The 14,645-nt window shown below is 40.7% G+C and overlaps 1 protein-coding gene across 2 annotated transcripts; it reads left to right on the top strand.

Annotated features, from left to right (window-relative positions):
* The first annotated feature begins 166 nt into the window (after positions 1-166).
* LOC131699718 (mitochondrial fission regulator 1-like) lies at positions 167-7,040 on the top strand. Of its 2 annotated transcripts, none has more exons than XM_058997594.1 (7): positions 167-273; positions 727-881; positions 1,221-1,325; positions 1,501-1,607; positions 2,016-2,227; positions 2,430-2,733; positions 4,338-7,040. In XM_058997594.1, the coding sequence occupies exons 2-7, from the start codon at positions 867-869 to the stop codon at positions 4,447-4,449; spliced, it is 855 nt and encodes a 284-aa protein (XP_058853577.1). In that variant the 5' UTR covers positions 167-273; positions 727-866; the 3' UTR covers positions 4,450-7,040. The 2 variants fall into 2 exon arrangements, with proteins under 2 accessions (XP_058853577.1, XP_058853576.1); XM_058997593.1 differs by having other exon boundaries at positions 4,335-7,040.
* Positions 7,041-14,645: the final 7,605 nt, after the last annotated feature.

Here is a 14,645-nt window from a genome sequence, read left to right as displayed (position 1 = left end):
TAAATAACTAATACAAAAATAGAATTAAAAAAAACCCTGACTATGCGGGTATACTGACAGGGGGACCCCGTTTAATCCCGCAGTGTCGTCACAGAGCGACCCCTCAAACCGGCAAAACAGTTTGCGTCCCTTCCCAGCTTATACTGCAACCCCATTGGCTGCTACGACTCAGCCAGCGTGGGGTCAGACCAATCACAGGGCTCGATGTACAACTTGTCTTTGTCGCCCTGTAGAGCAATTATACAACAACAAAGCTATCGGGGTAGGAAGAAGGTAAGCGAAGAACTAAAACGGTTTTAAATTAGGGCGCCCGGTGTTGTAATTTGTATGAGTAATATTTAACAGATTTAGTCTGTGTTGCGTGCGGCAGTTCTGTTTAAGAATGAGACAATGTGTGCAATTTAATGAATGTACGACAACATGTCAGCCAAAGCACTTTTCAGATGTCAGTTCGCATTTAACTCGAGGACAGTACAGTTATGTAATAACAGTGGCGTATAATTGTCATTTATGGAGTCAGTTGTCGCTTAGCTGTCGGTAAATACCCCGCTTTGTCCTAAATGCTGTTTTTACAAAGCCACTAAAGAATTAAACTGGTAGAAAGAATGGACCAGCTGCCATTTTTGTAGCCACTGAATGTGTTTTGACTTTTGAGAAATCTGTGTTACTCGCATTGGAACTAAACAGATTTAATTTGTGTGCTTTTTTTTGTTTTGTTTTTTTCAGATGTTATGTTACCTCTCACATATCAGGTGCTGTAGTTTTTTATGACATGATGCGCTGCTAGTCGTCTAGTTCAGTCGTTTGGACGAGAACTCGCACACGGACTCATCGTTTTTATTTTATCGACTTCTCCACATTGTGATATGGAAACAGACACGGTAAGTAGACTTTATTGAGGTATGGGTTAAATGTCCTGGCAGTATTTTTGGCTGACAACCTTATTAGTACAGATGCTGTGGATGACACGCAGTGTACACAGCTGATGGAGTTTTTACCAATGTTTCAGATCTTGCCTCGTACTGGCACAGAATTATTATCACTGGCCCCCCTGTTTAAAAACCTTTAACATGAATACATTGGCTGACGAATGAAAGATCAGTGGTGTTTTTAATGATGTTAGTGTTCATGATGTATGTGCACCAAATGCATTGCGTACCCTGTATTTTCAGCTCTAAATGGTGGTTTGACTCGGTTGTCGTTTTCTGCCCCCTTCTAAGGTGATTCCTATCTGGCAGAACAAGCCCCATGGTTCCACACGCAGTGTGGTACGGAGAATCGGATCAACCCTGCCTTTGAAGCCCAGCCCAAGAGCCTGTTTCCAGGTAAGAGGGGTGAAAGAGGGCCTTTTTTTATATTGGTCTTTTGAAGTGGCATGGAATACCTTCTGTATATTCAGTTAATGTGAATGTGCTGGTTAAACCTGTCCTAAGTATAATTTGGTGTGGTTTGAGTGGCTGTTGAGCACCCTGCTCAATCTGTGCCCTGTCTCTTTGCCAGGCTCTCCCGGGGTTGCCCCCTCAGCACCTCACAGGGCCCATGGTGCCAACGCTGGCGGACATTGCTTGGATCGCTGCTGATGAAGAGGAGACGTACGCCCGAGTCAGGTGAGGGCTCTGATTGGCTGAGGAGGTATTAGAAGTAGAGATCTAGGAGCGGTCTAAAGAGCTTGGCAAACTGAACACATTCCCAAAAGGAGCTTTTCAATTTCATTACTGAACTGCAGGACTAATGCACAGGCTTCACAATGTCTTGGAATCCCTGAATAGGTAAATGGCTCTGATGTCACATCTTCAAATACTTTAATGAGCAATCCGTCCCACAACAAGCGCAGTGGGCCGACAAATATTACCAAAGCCGAATGTATTGCATGGTGTGCATCAATTGCCATGAAGACAATTAAATAAATACAGCCACTGTAACCTCGTTGAAATTATGTTGTCTGTGATGAATAAAAAGTAACTTCAGATATTTTATGCCAGGGTCTCTGATGTGTCTCCCTGTGTTTCCTGCAGGAGTGACTCGCGCCCTTTCAGGCAGGAGTGGAAGCCAACACCCCTGCTGGTTCTCCATAGAAACTCCTCTGTGCCCAACTTCAGGAGGGAAGGGAAGAAGATGGAAGGCTTGAAGAAGCCAGGTCAGACTGCACTGAACAGAACCACAGCCCTACAGGACGAGCTCAGTCGACTGCGTGCTCAGATCGCCAAGATAGTGGTGGCAGATTCAGGTACTGTGACATCTGCAGCACAGACAGTACTGCAGATTAGCACTATTCTGAACACTGATCAATATTAATCATCCTCAGCAGGGATAGTGTGGTATTGGAGACAAATGGTGTGCATTGGAAGCAGTTAACGCTTTATCTGTACAGCAAACTTAGTTCCTTGGCTAATGCCTCTTTAAGCAGCTCTCCAATTCTTTTCTCTCAGCCCCTGTGACGCCGGACCTCCTGTCCCCAGATGACACCAGCCTGAGTTTTTCGATGGCCCCCTTCGAGTCCTTCCAGCAGGGGGGCTCGTTCGTGATCAGCGACCTCTCTGAGGCAGTGCCTGACCTGGAGTCCGACCCCCCTGCCCTCTCCATGACCGCCTCGGCCACCTTTGAGCTGCAGCGACCCGGCATGAACTGCGAGGAGCAGGAGGAGGACACAGTGTCCCTGTCCAAGTCCACCAGCTTCGCTGACGTCATGGACATCCTCAAGGACATGAAACGGATGAAGATGAGCAAGGACCGGTGAGGGGGATCTGAGAGCACTTTAAACTAAGGCTGCCACATTAAAAAAAAAAAAAAAAAGTACTACAGTAATCCGTCACATATGGGACCAGAATGAGGGCGGATATGTAAAAAGTTGGATGAATGAATCCTGTTTTAAATACCATTATACACAGCTGTAATAATTACTGTATTTACACAATTATTGTTTTGAGATTCAGCTTTTATTAGGGACCGCCCCTAAATCCCTTGTTTAGAAAGATACAGGGTGTTAATGCTTGTGACAGTGTCCGTCTGCCCTGTGGGTGCGTGCATTTGCTGCTGAGTGACAGGTAGGAGATCGAGACAGAGGTTGAAGTTGATACGCCCCGCAGACGAACAAGATTTATTTACATACCAACACACTGAACAGCTCACGTGTCACTACCAGCAATGGCAGCGCACGGAGCACATAAAACACAGAACGAAAACTTTGGTAGGATCTACAATCTGTGAACTAATCTTCTGTGTTCAATAATAAACTAACGTTGCTGAAGAGGTTGATCGTAGCGGACAAATGTTTAGGGCGGATATGTGACGGATTACTGTAATACATGGAGGTTACTGTCTAGAATTTAGTTCTTTCAGGTTATGTCACGTATGATGGAAAATGACCATGTAACTTCCCAAGAGGTGGAGTGTTGAGTTATAGAAGGCAATTCCTCATTAGTGGTGTGTCTAGAGAAGAGATGTTGAAGCTGTTTGACTGCCTGTTGGAATACTGGGTCATAAGTTTGTTGTTGACATTTAATAGGATGTCGTTGTCACGTTTTTGTCTTCACATTTTTGTCTTCATGTATGATGCTGCCCATGAGATGTTGAATATCGAAAGCACAAATTCTATTCTTTTTTGTAAAGCCTTACTCTTCCCTGTTTATGAGAACCACTTTACACAGTGGGATTTCACAACGTTTCCGAGGCAACTGCACAAGTTTAAACAAACACAGTAAACAAGGCCAGGTGAACCAGTTGTTATTGAACTGGAGTGCACCACAGGGAGGCTGTAGGGTTTGTGGAATACACAGTGGATTGAACTGTGGATTCAGAGCTTTATAAGCATCGCAGGGGTTTCCTTCCAGCTGAGAGAAAAGTAAAGCCCTCGTATGGTTTAGGGAACTATTTTGGAGTAAATTAGGTATATGATTTTTGTGGGCAACTTGTATGCACGGTTTTATGCCTTCAGCACTTCCTGTCATAAAGGAATGCAGCCATCCTGAAAATAATTCGGGGAGACTGACTTATTGTAAAAAGGAAAACAATTCAAGAGCCATATACAAAGCAAACTGTATTTAAAATAAAAATAAAACTACAATTTCCTTTACAAGATTTCAAACTACATAGTGGCTCATCTCACCATAACAACCGCTGCTTTTCCTATGACAGCTAATCAACAGGTTTTCAATGTGGACTGCATTCCTTTATTCAAGCGCTTGAAGTTTAAAACACCTCAAATAAAATGTGCCTATCGTTTCCTATCGGAGAACTGGAGACCTCTGAAATGATGCCAGTTCGTATTGGTTAAGCTTGACTGGAATTATTTAGTCAGCTCTGTGTATTTTAACACTTCCGGCCGTTCCCTCCAGCAGGTTCTCTCGTGGCTGCACCTCCCTTCCAATCGAGGACTCGGCCTCCCTCATCTCGGAGGTTTTGAAGAAGAAGTTCACCCTGAAGGACGAGGATTTCAGCCTTCAGGAATAGATTTACCTGTAACAGTAACCATACCAGACACACAAGACAGTGCTATGCCATCAACAGGAAGCCATACAAACCAACATCAGCTGGGTTTCATTGAAACGACCAGAGAGAGAGGTAGCTCATTTCTGTGCCATCCAAACCCAATTCGTTACCGATTCAACACTCAGATGGACAATGTGTTTTTTTTTTGTTTTTTTTTTAAAATTAATTTTATTAAGAAAAAGTCGTATCTGAACTGTTTCCAATTTGGTTGTGCTGAGCATGCAGGGGTTGATACAATAGGGAGGTGACACAGATTTTCCCCTGCCCGGTGGCTTTTGAGACTGAGCTGAGATTTGAAACCAAGTGCTCTGGTCTCCTAGTGGGTAGCTAAAACTGTGCCATAGATAGAATTATTATTTTCATTTAATTTCAGTCCCACTTGTACCTAGTTTTACTGCTGGAGGTGGGATTGGGTCTGTTGAAAGCATGTAGATCAGTGGCATGAGATGTGGTTTGGGTACCATAATCTGCTTAATCTCTAGTACTGAGCAAAAGTGCACGCTATCTTCCCCCAGTCGCAATTAAATCATTGACTGCTAGATGGCACTGTTGTACAGCAAACCACTCTGATACACTAAATTATATTGCCAGTAATGCAGGGCTGGAAAGCCAAGACTAGTCTTGTGCTAATAGCTAGTGTGAGCACAATGTAAAAATTGCATTTGATATGCTGTATCTGTGAGTGTTAGAGGACTTGCATCCACCTTTGCATTGAAACCGCAACAATAAATGAAACAGGTTAATTTAAGAGATCAGTTTATTTTGGACCATGCTCTAGCTTTTTACTCAAGTGTGCACCCAAACTGGCAATGTTTTAAAACTAGAACGAAACATGACGACTCCTCAAAATGTAATATATCTTTATCCATCTTCTGGTTTTTGTGCTGGTGTGTTTTTTCCTTTTGTAGAAAGTGAAGATATTTGCACCCTGGAGTAAAATGAATAAACAGGGCCCTTGTGTTTTATAACCCCTAACTATGGAGAAATTGAGTCTGATTTTTGTGGCTCAATTCCTCTAAAAAATAAGAGGGTTTCAGTCTCTGTGAGCTCCATCCAGGTTGTTTAGACAAGTAGGTGTGGGTTTCTGACGACAGACGAGGGCGTTGTGACAGCAAGTCCTTTACTTCGGTGAATGATTTTGTTTCTTTTGCATGAAATAAAAATCAGAATATTTATTGTGCCCCACCAAAACGGTGTGGCTTCATTTAGAGAGAATGTGACCAACAAATATTACCCTTGATTCGTCTCCCCAAAGCAAGATCACACCTTTTGAAAGACGAGAGACTTGAGTCTTGATCAGGTATCCTGGTGGATTTGTGTATGACTCCAGTCCTGCCCCCCCCCCCCCCCCGGCAAGTATTGGTATACCATGTACATTTTCATAATATTTTAATATCCCTTTTTGCTTTGTTATATTGTGAGCAAGCGCCGTTCTCTAAAATTCCCACCCCAAGCCAATTCTATGTGAAATTTAATAAAGGTCAATTTTTTTCACCAGATTCGTTCTTTAACTTATGTAATAAAAATAAAATAAAAGTATATAACGCAACTGGTTTGAACCTAAAACAAACTACAAAGACCTGACAGAGTGGAGTTTTTAGTGGATGGTTGATTCATTTGGGAAAATGGTTTAGGAGGCTGAGCACAGTCATTGAATCGTTTGGGGAAAAGTCTTTTTAGTGTTCATAGTGGACAGGATCCTACATTACAAAACTACCATCACAGTTTGTACTACCTGTCACTGTTGCAAGGCAGGTATTTCAGAGAGACCCAGGATTGGTTGGATAGGGAGACTGAACTATGTGTTCAGGGCAAGGCGTGCATGTTCATGAGAAACCCCACTCCCAAGAGGAAGGCAGCAAGCACACATACCAGCATGTAGTGGAGAAAGGGGTTATTTCAATGAAACAATCTGTAGATATTAATCATTGATAATTATTTAAAGGGTTGACCTAGAACTTCATTGAAAATAATGTGTGACATATTGTATATGTAATATACTTCATGTAATGTGTATATTTCATGTTGGCGATATTTGATCGCCACACCTACTGTAGGTTTTATTATGGATATGACAAAAGAGACGCACTGAAATGTTCCATGGATCACTAATTTCCAAGTAATTGGTTTTACTGTGGTTTATCAAGAAGTTAGGCAATAAAACATACTGCAGGGTATGGGGTGGAGTTGGTGTGACACAGACCTGCATTGAAAGAGTCAGCCCCCCTCGCCCCCTTTTGTCTTAGTCCCTGCAGAGGGAGCGTGTTCCCTTTGTTCAGCCCCTGTGTCCCTGAAGAAGTCGGGTCTTGCTTCAGTACCTCTGCCGCTCTCACTGTTGATTGCAGTGTGGAGCTCAGTGTGCCGGGGGACAGTATTCCTATGGCGGAGGCAGTCAAGGCGTTTTATATGGCTGCTGTTGGTCTGTGTAATGTGTGTTTGAACTCTGAACATGTAAAGATTCTGCTATGTAAAGTTAAGCACTAAGTTAATAATAAAAAGTTGCATTTTAATTAAAGTGCCTGACTCCCTTTTTAAATAAATAAATCAATCTATTTGGTTTTTGAGAGCTTATATCAAGGGCCTCTGCTGTGATTGCTACATCCTTCACCCAAATGTAAGATATTCACATTATTTTAAAACTGTCTTTAAAATAATCTCAACAGATAACTCTGCCATTGCATATCAGTTCAAGCCTTTCCAGTCTTTACTATGAGTTTAATTAGTCACACCTGAGCCCTCCGATTATGTTACAAAACAAGTACTGGAGCTTCAGCTTCATTGGCCTGTTTCAAAACCACAGGACCTTCTGCTGTAGCCACTTTGGGATTTGTAACACTGCTCGGGTGTAATAACAGCTGGCTTCCGACTCCGTCCACAATCTACAAAATAATAGCTTTAGTCTGCAGACAAACATTTTAATGATGTTTTTATTGGTCAATATGAGACCTGCTGGCAATTATATTTATTACAATTACAGCAGAATTCTTTGCTGAAATTACAATTCCAATGATATTTTGTTCAGTTACAGTTAGTTACCGTTATGCTGCAGTAATTACAATTATAGTTACAATTACACTAAACAGTAAAATAAACAGCTACACACATTAACATGTTTACTCTGTTTATTCTAAATAACCAAGCAATAGTCACAGCTGCAAATACAGATACATACTATAAAACTTTATATTTTTTCTTTTCAAACAAATGAGGCCACCAAAAACGGTTGAACGAGAATGGATCAATTATATGGTATAATTATAATTTCAATGACAATGACAGGCTTAACTAGTCATGTTATTTAGTGTAATTGGCCACTGGGTGGCGGCAGTGCAGTTCAGTGCCCAGCTCACGAGTGTAGCCACCTCTACTGTAGGTCAGAAAGCTTTGGCATTTAGGGGGCTTTGCTTAACAGAATGGAAAGACGAGCTTATCACCTGAAGCCAGGAAACCAGAGTGATCAGGTTCCAGAAATACCCTCCCAGGCACCTGACCACAGCAGCACATGTAATGCATACCCTAAGGAGCAGTCCTTCAACTGACCTGTAGCTTTTTAAACATTACGTGAACCAAGAGATGCTCAGGACTGTATTGTAATATAAATGTAATATATGAATTCCTATGCAGTTTTACACTATATATTTAATATATGGGAGCTGTTTCCTGGCCCTTTCTGCCTTGTTAGCAAGTGTATAATAGTTTATATTGCACTTGGTAAAGAAAAGGATTATCTATTCGTGGATAGAATTGAAAGAAAGAAAACGAGCAGCCATCTGACAGAATCCTTTTTTTAAGCTAACGTGATCATACTGAGTTTCTTTATAGCTGTGGTGCACTGCCAGCACTATACAAAATGGGTCCTCTCCCCTGCTGTGCTGTACGTAGACCCAGCTCTATATCTTCATCCCACGTGTGTGGGTGTTGCAGCTCCTGAGTACAAAAAACTCATTACAAACACCATCCAGGAGAAACACCCACTGCAGTGTCTCACTGCAGCGTGGGAACCCCAGAACAAGGTAGAGAAAAAAAAAGAAGAATATTTCAATATTCCAGAGCACGTCTGGAACCAGGCTATCATAAAACTGGCTAAACCCTGATTGATATTGTAGTAATAAATCTATCAGCTTCTTTCATGAAGTATTGGTTTGTGCTGATTTCATGAAATACACCATTTTTTTGTCTTGACATAAGCAATTTCATAAATTTAAAGAAACTATGTTTGGCATCCGGAAGAAAACATTGATGTGCTTTTGCTACTGAGAAGAGCTATGACCTATGCCAGTGCTCCTGCTGTTCCCAGGGTAAAAAGTTCAAACCTTTTCCTCCATTGTTGCCTGGAACTCAGCAGCTTGTCAAGACTCCTGACTGACTGGAAACTCTTGTAAAAGCTCTGAGAATATTTGACAGACGCTTGATCATTTCACAACCCCACACCCCTGTTTCAGACATTTGATCAGAGTATAGCCCTTTGATTCCATTAGCTTTCCTGGAGAGAAATCCACATTGAGGAAAGAGTCCACACTTTTAAATCCCTCGCAAACTGTTGTTTTGACGAGAGTGAGATTTGGCTTATTGCCAAACAGTAATGGTTAATGTGGGTGTGTTTTTAATTACAGATAATCCATCAAAGGGGAACCTGGGATAGCATGATTATAATCATGACAGTTAAATAAACAGCACTTTAGTACTCTGTAGCCGCGGTGCTTTTAACTATTTACGCTTGTCTGCAAACCCATCACCCTCACATCACGTGTCCTGCCGTGATGCATGTTTTGAAGAGGTTGGCTTTTTGATGTAGCTCTTCAAAAGCACTTGCTTAGTGTCTGGACAATGCAAAGCATTGTTCTTGCCATGTGCATTATGCCTGCACTGTGGAAGGCAGGAGGACTGTCTGCCCACTCACTCTAGTATCATTTGTATTGAGCTGTAAGCCCATTCTGATCTCTCTCCTCCTGGTTGACTCATCAAGACACACATCCCAATTCAAACGAGCTGCAACAGAGACCTGGAAATGAATTGACTGTGATGACTGAATTAAATCTTAACAAGCCACACAGCACAGGACACAGGCTCTTTGCCTACTAAGGTTCCTTAAAGCTGGGGTGTCCCACAATCCTGTGCAATATGTCTGCTGCTTTATTGCTTTATCTGTTATCAGATGTTATTTACAGTCCAGTTTGTTTATATCCCCCAAAGCTGTTTTTTTTAATCTCCCCCCCGCCACAATCTATTTGTGTATACTGTATTATAGTGTAGAATTAAAGCACTGTGTCATGATTTTGTTATAGTGATAATATGTTATTAGACTCAACTACAGAGCTGCTGTCGTCATCGGTTTCATGGGTTTATCAGGGATCTTCTAAAATATGTAACAACCAAATCTTCAAATATTTGCACTGTAAACAGTATAACACTAAAAGGTTTAAAAATCAATTTCCCTTCAGAAATGTCAGTTACCTTTTCAGAGCATTGACAGACAAAGCCTGGGATGAATGCTTTTTAATCTGGGCCTGAATTTTACCTTTGCATTTAGTTCAGTTAATTTTTTTTAATTGTAATCAAATTTAACCATTGAATATCAATGTAAAGGTTTTTCCTTTCTAATTTTAAAGCAGTGCCAGTAAAAGCACATCATGCGATTATAATGTTCATCCCTTTGAAGTTACTTAAAGTAATGCAAAAAGACAATAATGATTATAATGAACCATACAGACCCCTCCACCAGCCCATGCGTCTGTTTTAGCCAAATTAAAATAGGATTGTTCAAATCCATCACCAATCTGCACTGCCCACTGATGTGATAATTAAACTTGTATAACTGAATGGATTAGCTAGGTGGCGATGACACAGTTTCTGATTACTTACCTGTATAAAAGGTTTCAGGAACCTAGATTTAGTTTGTAAATGGAAGCTGTTTAATACGATTTAGCCAGCAAAACACTAGGACCTACCTATAAAGAGTAATTTAAATACGTCATTTTTGATATATATATAAGCAGTCTGTGTTTCTGTTATTGTTATAAACTAGTATTTAAAGTTGTTGAAGCTAATACTATAATTCCATTACAGGTCTGATGCATTTGTGAAAGAAACACATTTTAAAACATCATTCTTGTTTACACTAGGTTAAAGGAATGTCTCAGTTTGCTTTCCTTGCTTTCAGGATGTCAGGTACTGTTTGACGTCCAAGCTTGTTACTGTCTGCAAAGCCTGTCAATCAGTAGGGAAGAAGCTATAACCTGTGTATCTTTCAAAACAGCACATTCATTTGAGACCTATATAGTGAACAGAAGGGCATGAGTGGTAATAATTAAAGCAATCTTGGCTGTCACGAATGTGCCTCAGCCCTGGCCTATCGGGACCCTAATCCGGGCTTGTTTACCCAGTCAGGACTGAGCCAAGCTCACAAAGGAGCCAATTAGTACAGTGTGTCTGGTGTGGTGTAATACAAACTAGACACCTGCTGCACGCACAGGGGAACACTAGTCTCTAGCATACAAACCATCTGCATGTTGCACAGAAGTGAAAACTTATAAGTGTGTGGAGAGCTCTAACTATACCCAGTTGTTTGGATTTCAGACTACAGATACAGTTTTGCTTTTACAGCTTCTAAAAAACAAGATGTATTCAACTATGGCCAAAAGTTTTGCATCAACTAGAAACTACAAAATGATATTGCAAAATTCTACCAGAAGCCATAATAGTAGTTTAGTATTTCATGTTAGATTTTTAAGTGTCACATTTTTCAATTTTGGTCAGTTTTTCATTCAGTACTGATATATGGAAAGCTACAAAACTGTAGGAGGCTGTGTGGTCCAGTGGTTAAAGAACTGGGCTTGTAACCAGGAGGTCCCTGGTTCAAATCCTGGCTTAGCCACTGACTCATTGTGTGACCCTGAGCAAGTCACTTAACCTCCTTGTGCTCTGTCTTTTGGGTGAGACATAGTTGTAAGTGACACACCCTAGTCTCTGTAAGTCGCCTTGGATAAAGGCGTCTGCTAAATAAACAAATTATAATTATGTGATATAATACATTAAAGTGACATTATTCAGCAGGTTTCATTTGACTTTATGAAGCAAAAGTAATTCATTCTGTAGGGTGATGCAAAACTTCAGCTGTGGGTATTCTTTACATTCATCACTTCATTATGTAGACATTTGCTAGCATAATAAAAAATACTTGGTCCAAAGCATGTTGATTTTTCAATTTGAATAACCAAGCTTTTAATTCAGAGCTCCCACTCAGCAACTGCAATGCTTAAAAAATATATTTAATTCAATCTAAAATCATAAGTAAATGGTTTAAACTTTTTATACACTTATACACAATGAAGTTATGAGCTAAATGCTGTGCGAAAGTGCCTTCTGAAGTGGCATTATTATTCAATGTGATACCTTCCTCTAGCTTGAGACTGAAGTGTGCAGGGATTTTGGTATATCGGGGTAGAGCTTGAACTAAGACACAGACTCGCTATCAACAAGTTAAACCACTTTCTTCAAGCTTATAAAACTCCACAATCTGCTTGACACCGTCCAACCTAGAAACAGTCTGCCTTCCAATCCACGCTCTTACTAGAATGTGATCATTACACTTGCAGGACTGAACGGATGAGCCTGTTGGCTCAGACACCATTTCTGATAAGTGCTGTAATCTGGCCGGCGAGGTTTCTGGATGCTAAATATACATGTAATAAGATGCAATGTAATAGTTGCTTTTTGGAAATGACATTGTGTGTTTTGGAATCTAAGGGCCAGTCTGTCTGATTCCGGGATTCCCAGCAATGCGGTGATGTTCCTGCAATTCACTTCTCAGTCTCAGCTGCAGGGCTGGGTAGACCGGTTCTGTGAGCACAATGCAAGCTGTTGGCAGCTTAGAAGGGACTTTTCAGTCAGGGAAATTGTGTATTTTTGTTAATGTCTTTTTTAAGATGTGTTTGTGGATTTTCCTCTGTGTACTTTTCAAAAATATCACTGTACTTACGCCAAAAAAAATCTGCCCTGGAAATTCCAGAGAAGAGAAGTGCTTTGAAAAAAAATCCCCCAACAGAGCCAACAGTGTAAGGAACATCTATTGCACAGTGATCCTGATAAGGTACGCTCTAATACTGCTATCAGTGATACAGTATGTAACCAAGGTACTGCATTCTGATAGGAAGAAAATGGTACCACTGCACCACCGTTCTTCTAACCAATCAAATGTTCTCTACAATAGCTGGTCAATAATCAAATAATAACTAGAGGGGTGTTTGCCGAAGAGGACAAATCACAGCAAAAGTGTGCATATGATTAAAGGTAGAATGCAAAGGGATTAAAAGAGGGTTAGTCTCATACACTCAGGTCTTGTGTCTACTTTTCATCACATCACTGAAACTTAGCTTTAAAAGTTAAGCCTCAGCAAGGGTTATCGCCACAAACCTAGCTGCTAAACACCATGCAGACTGATTAGCCTAGATCGCACTTTAGAAGGGATTTCTGTGTCATCCATGTGAGACTCAAGTTCAGAGAGTGAGACTCATTTGATTGTTGTCTAACCTCTGACACCTCTGCTCACCCCTGCACAGCTGTGGTGTGATCTTTCTGAATCCCAAAACATGTGGTGTTACTTAAAGAAACACATACAAATGTTTTGACTAGAAGTCTTTCTCAATGTCTTTAATGTTGAAGAGACTGAGAAATACTTCAATTTATTTTAAATACAGCTTCAATAACTGTGCTTAAGGGTCCAAACCAGTTATCCATTACGACTATACAGTATCAGGGAGAATAATGAACCGTTCTTACTTGTGAAATATAACCTGGCAATTCCTGCCAGCAGAAGTCACACGACAGACCCACATGGCCGGGTATTGCTTTTCTTTGCTGTCTGTCTTTGAAGACAATCTCTATTGTAAACCCGAACTGCGCCTCTTCAAAGCAGAGTATTCTGACGACAGACGATGATGAATGAGTTTCCTTCAGCATGAAAGCTGTTTTCAATCGGCAGTGTCACGTGATTGTGTTCAAGTTCATACTCTTTTACTTAGTTTACCCTTCTGGGCTCCACTTTACGTCAAACAAGATGGTTCAGGGGGCCACAGCACAAATACTGATAGTGCTTTGGGCTATTTTGAATGTACTACCTTGACATTGTCTCAATTTCTATAAATCATTTCCAGTTCCCAAGCTAACAATATGTACTTGGCACGAACCAACAACCCCTTCTCTCTGGCATCAGAAATCTGACCTGTTGGTTTTTGTTTAAATTCCCTAAAGGAAGTTTCAGATGAAGCTGGCACCTCCCTGAAACCTCTCACATAAACAAGCATGCTCCTGTAAGCTACACTGCCATGCAAACCATGCCAAGGGAAAAAAGAAATAGATCTTATTTTTGTTCTAAGTTTACAGAAAAGTATCCCGCTTATATGGTAACACCTTCTGAAATATGTTGTTCATTTATTTTTTTGTTAATCGATGGGTAGCTACACTTATAAGATCACTTTCTGGTTGTTAACGGGGAAACTCTATAGTACTGGAGCCAGATCCAGAGACGGAGCAAAAGGGTTTGGTACATATTTGCATATGTGTTATCAAAAGAAAGGTTCTCCTCTCTGGAATGACAACACCACATGCATTCTTACGAAATGTGGCTCTGACCTTATAACATAGATTTTAAGATAATCGCTATCAGAATTAATAAACAAATCATATTGTGCAAAAATTTCCAAAACCATGTAGAGACATGAAAAAGGGGTCTACCCCTTAAATCAACAGCGCGACCAATTAACACGGTTTTGATCCCACGTCCATCAATCCATAACTGGAAAATCAAATATTGGGATCAAGCAGTGTGCTATATGCGGACAGCTGCTGGAGGAAGTGAGTGCGCCATGAGATACAACTGAGAGAAGCACAGCGAACACACTGCCAACCTTCCCAATGAATCCTGGAAGATAAAACACTTCTGTGATGGAAAACAATACTGCAAGAGGGTGGCTGGATGACTGCTATAAGATACCAAGCCGTGACTTGAAGAATTCACAAATATGCATATATTTATAGTTCAATTATATAGATGAGGCATTAGAAGTAAAGAATTCTAAAGATTATTAAAGCGCTACATGCTGTATCATCTACGTTTTTCTAGATTTAAAGCTAACAAAATATATTCCTGTAAATCTTAC

Source organism: Acipenser ruthenus, chromosome 23 (assembly GCF_902713425.1).
Source record: "Acipenser ruthenus chromosome 23, fAciRut3.2 maternal haplotype, whole genome shotgun sequence".
NCBI classification, from domain to species: Eukaryota; Metazoa; Chordata; class Actinopteri; order Acipenseriformes; family Acipenseridae; genus Acipenser; species Acipenser ruthenus.
This window is presented reverse-complemented; position numbering and strand designations above follow the sequence as displayed.

Coding starts and splice junctions, on each gene's coding strand:
- LOC131699718 (XM_058997593.1), top strand. Junction 1,326..1,500: donor GCCCAAGAGCCTGTTTCCAG/GTAAGAGGGGTG, acceptor TCTCTTTGCCAG/GCTCTCCCGGGGTTGCCCCC. Junction 2,228..2,429: donor GATAGTGGTGGCAGATTCAG/GTACTGTGACAT, acceptor CTTTTCTCTCAG/CCCCTGTGACGCCGGACCTC.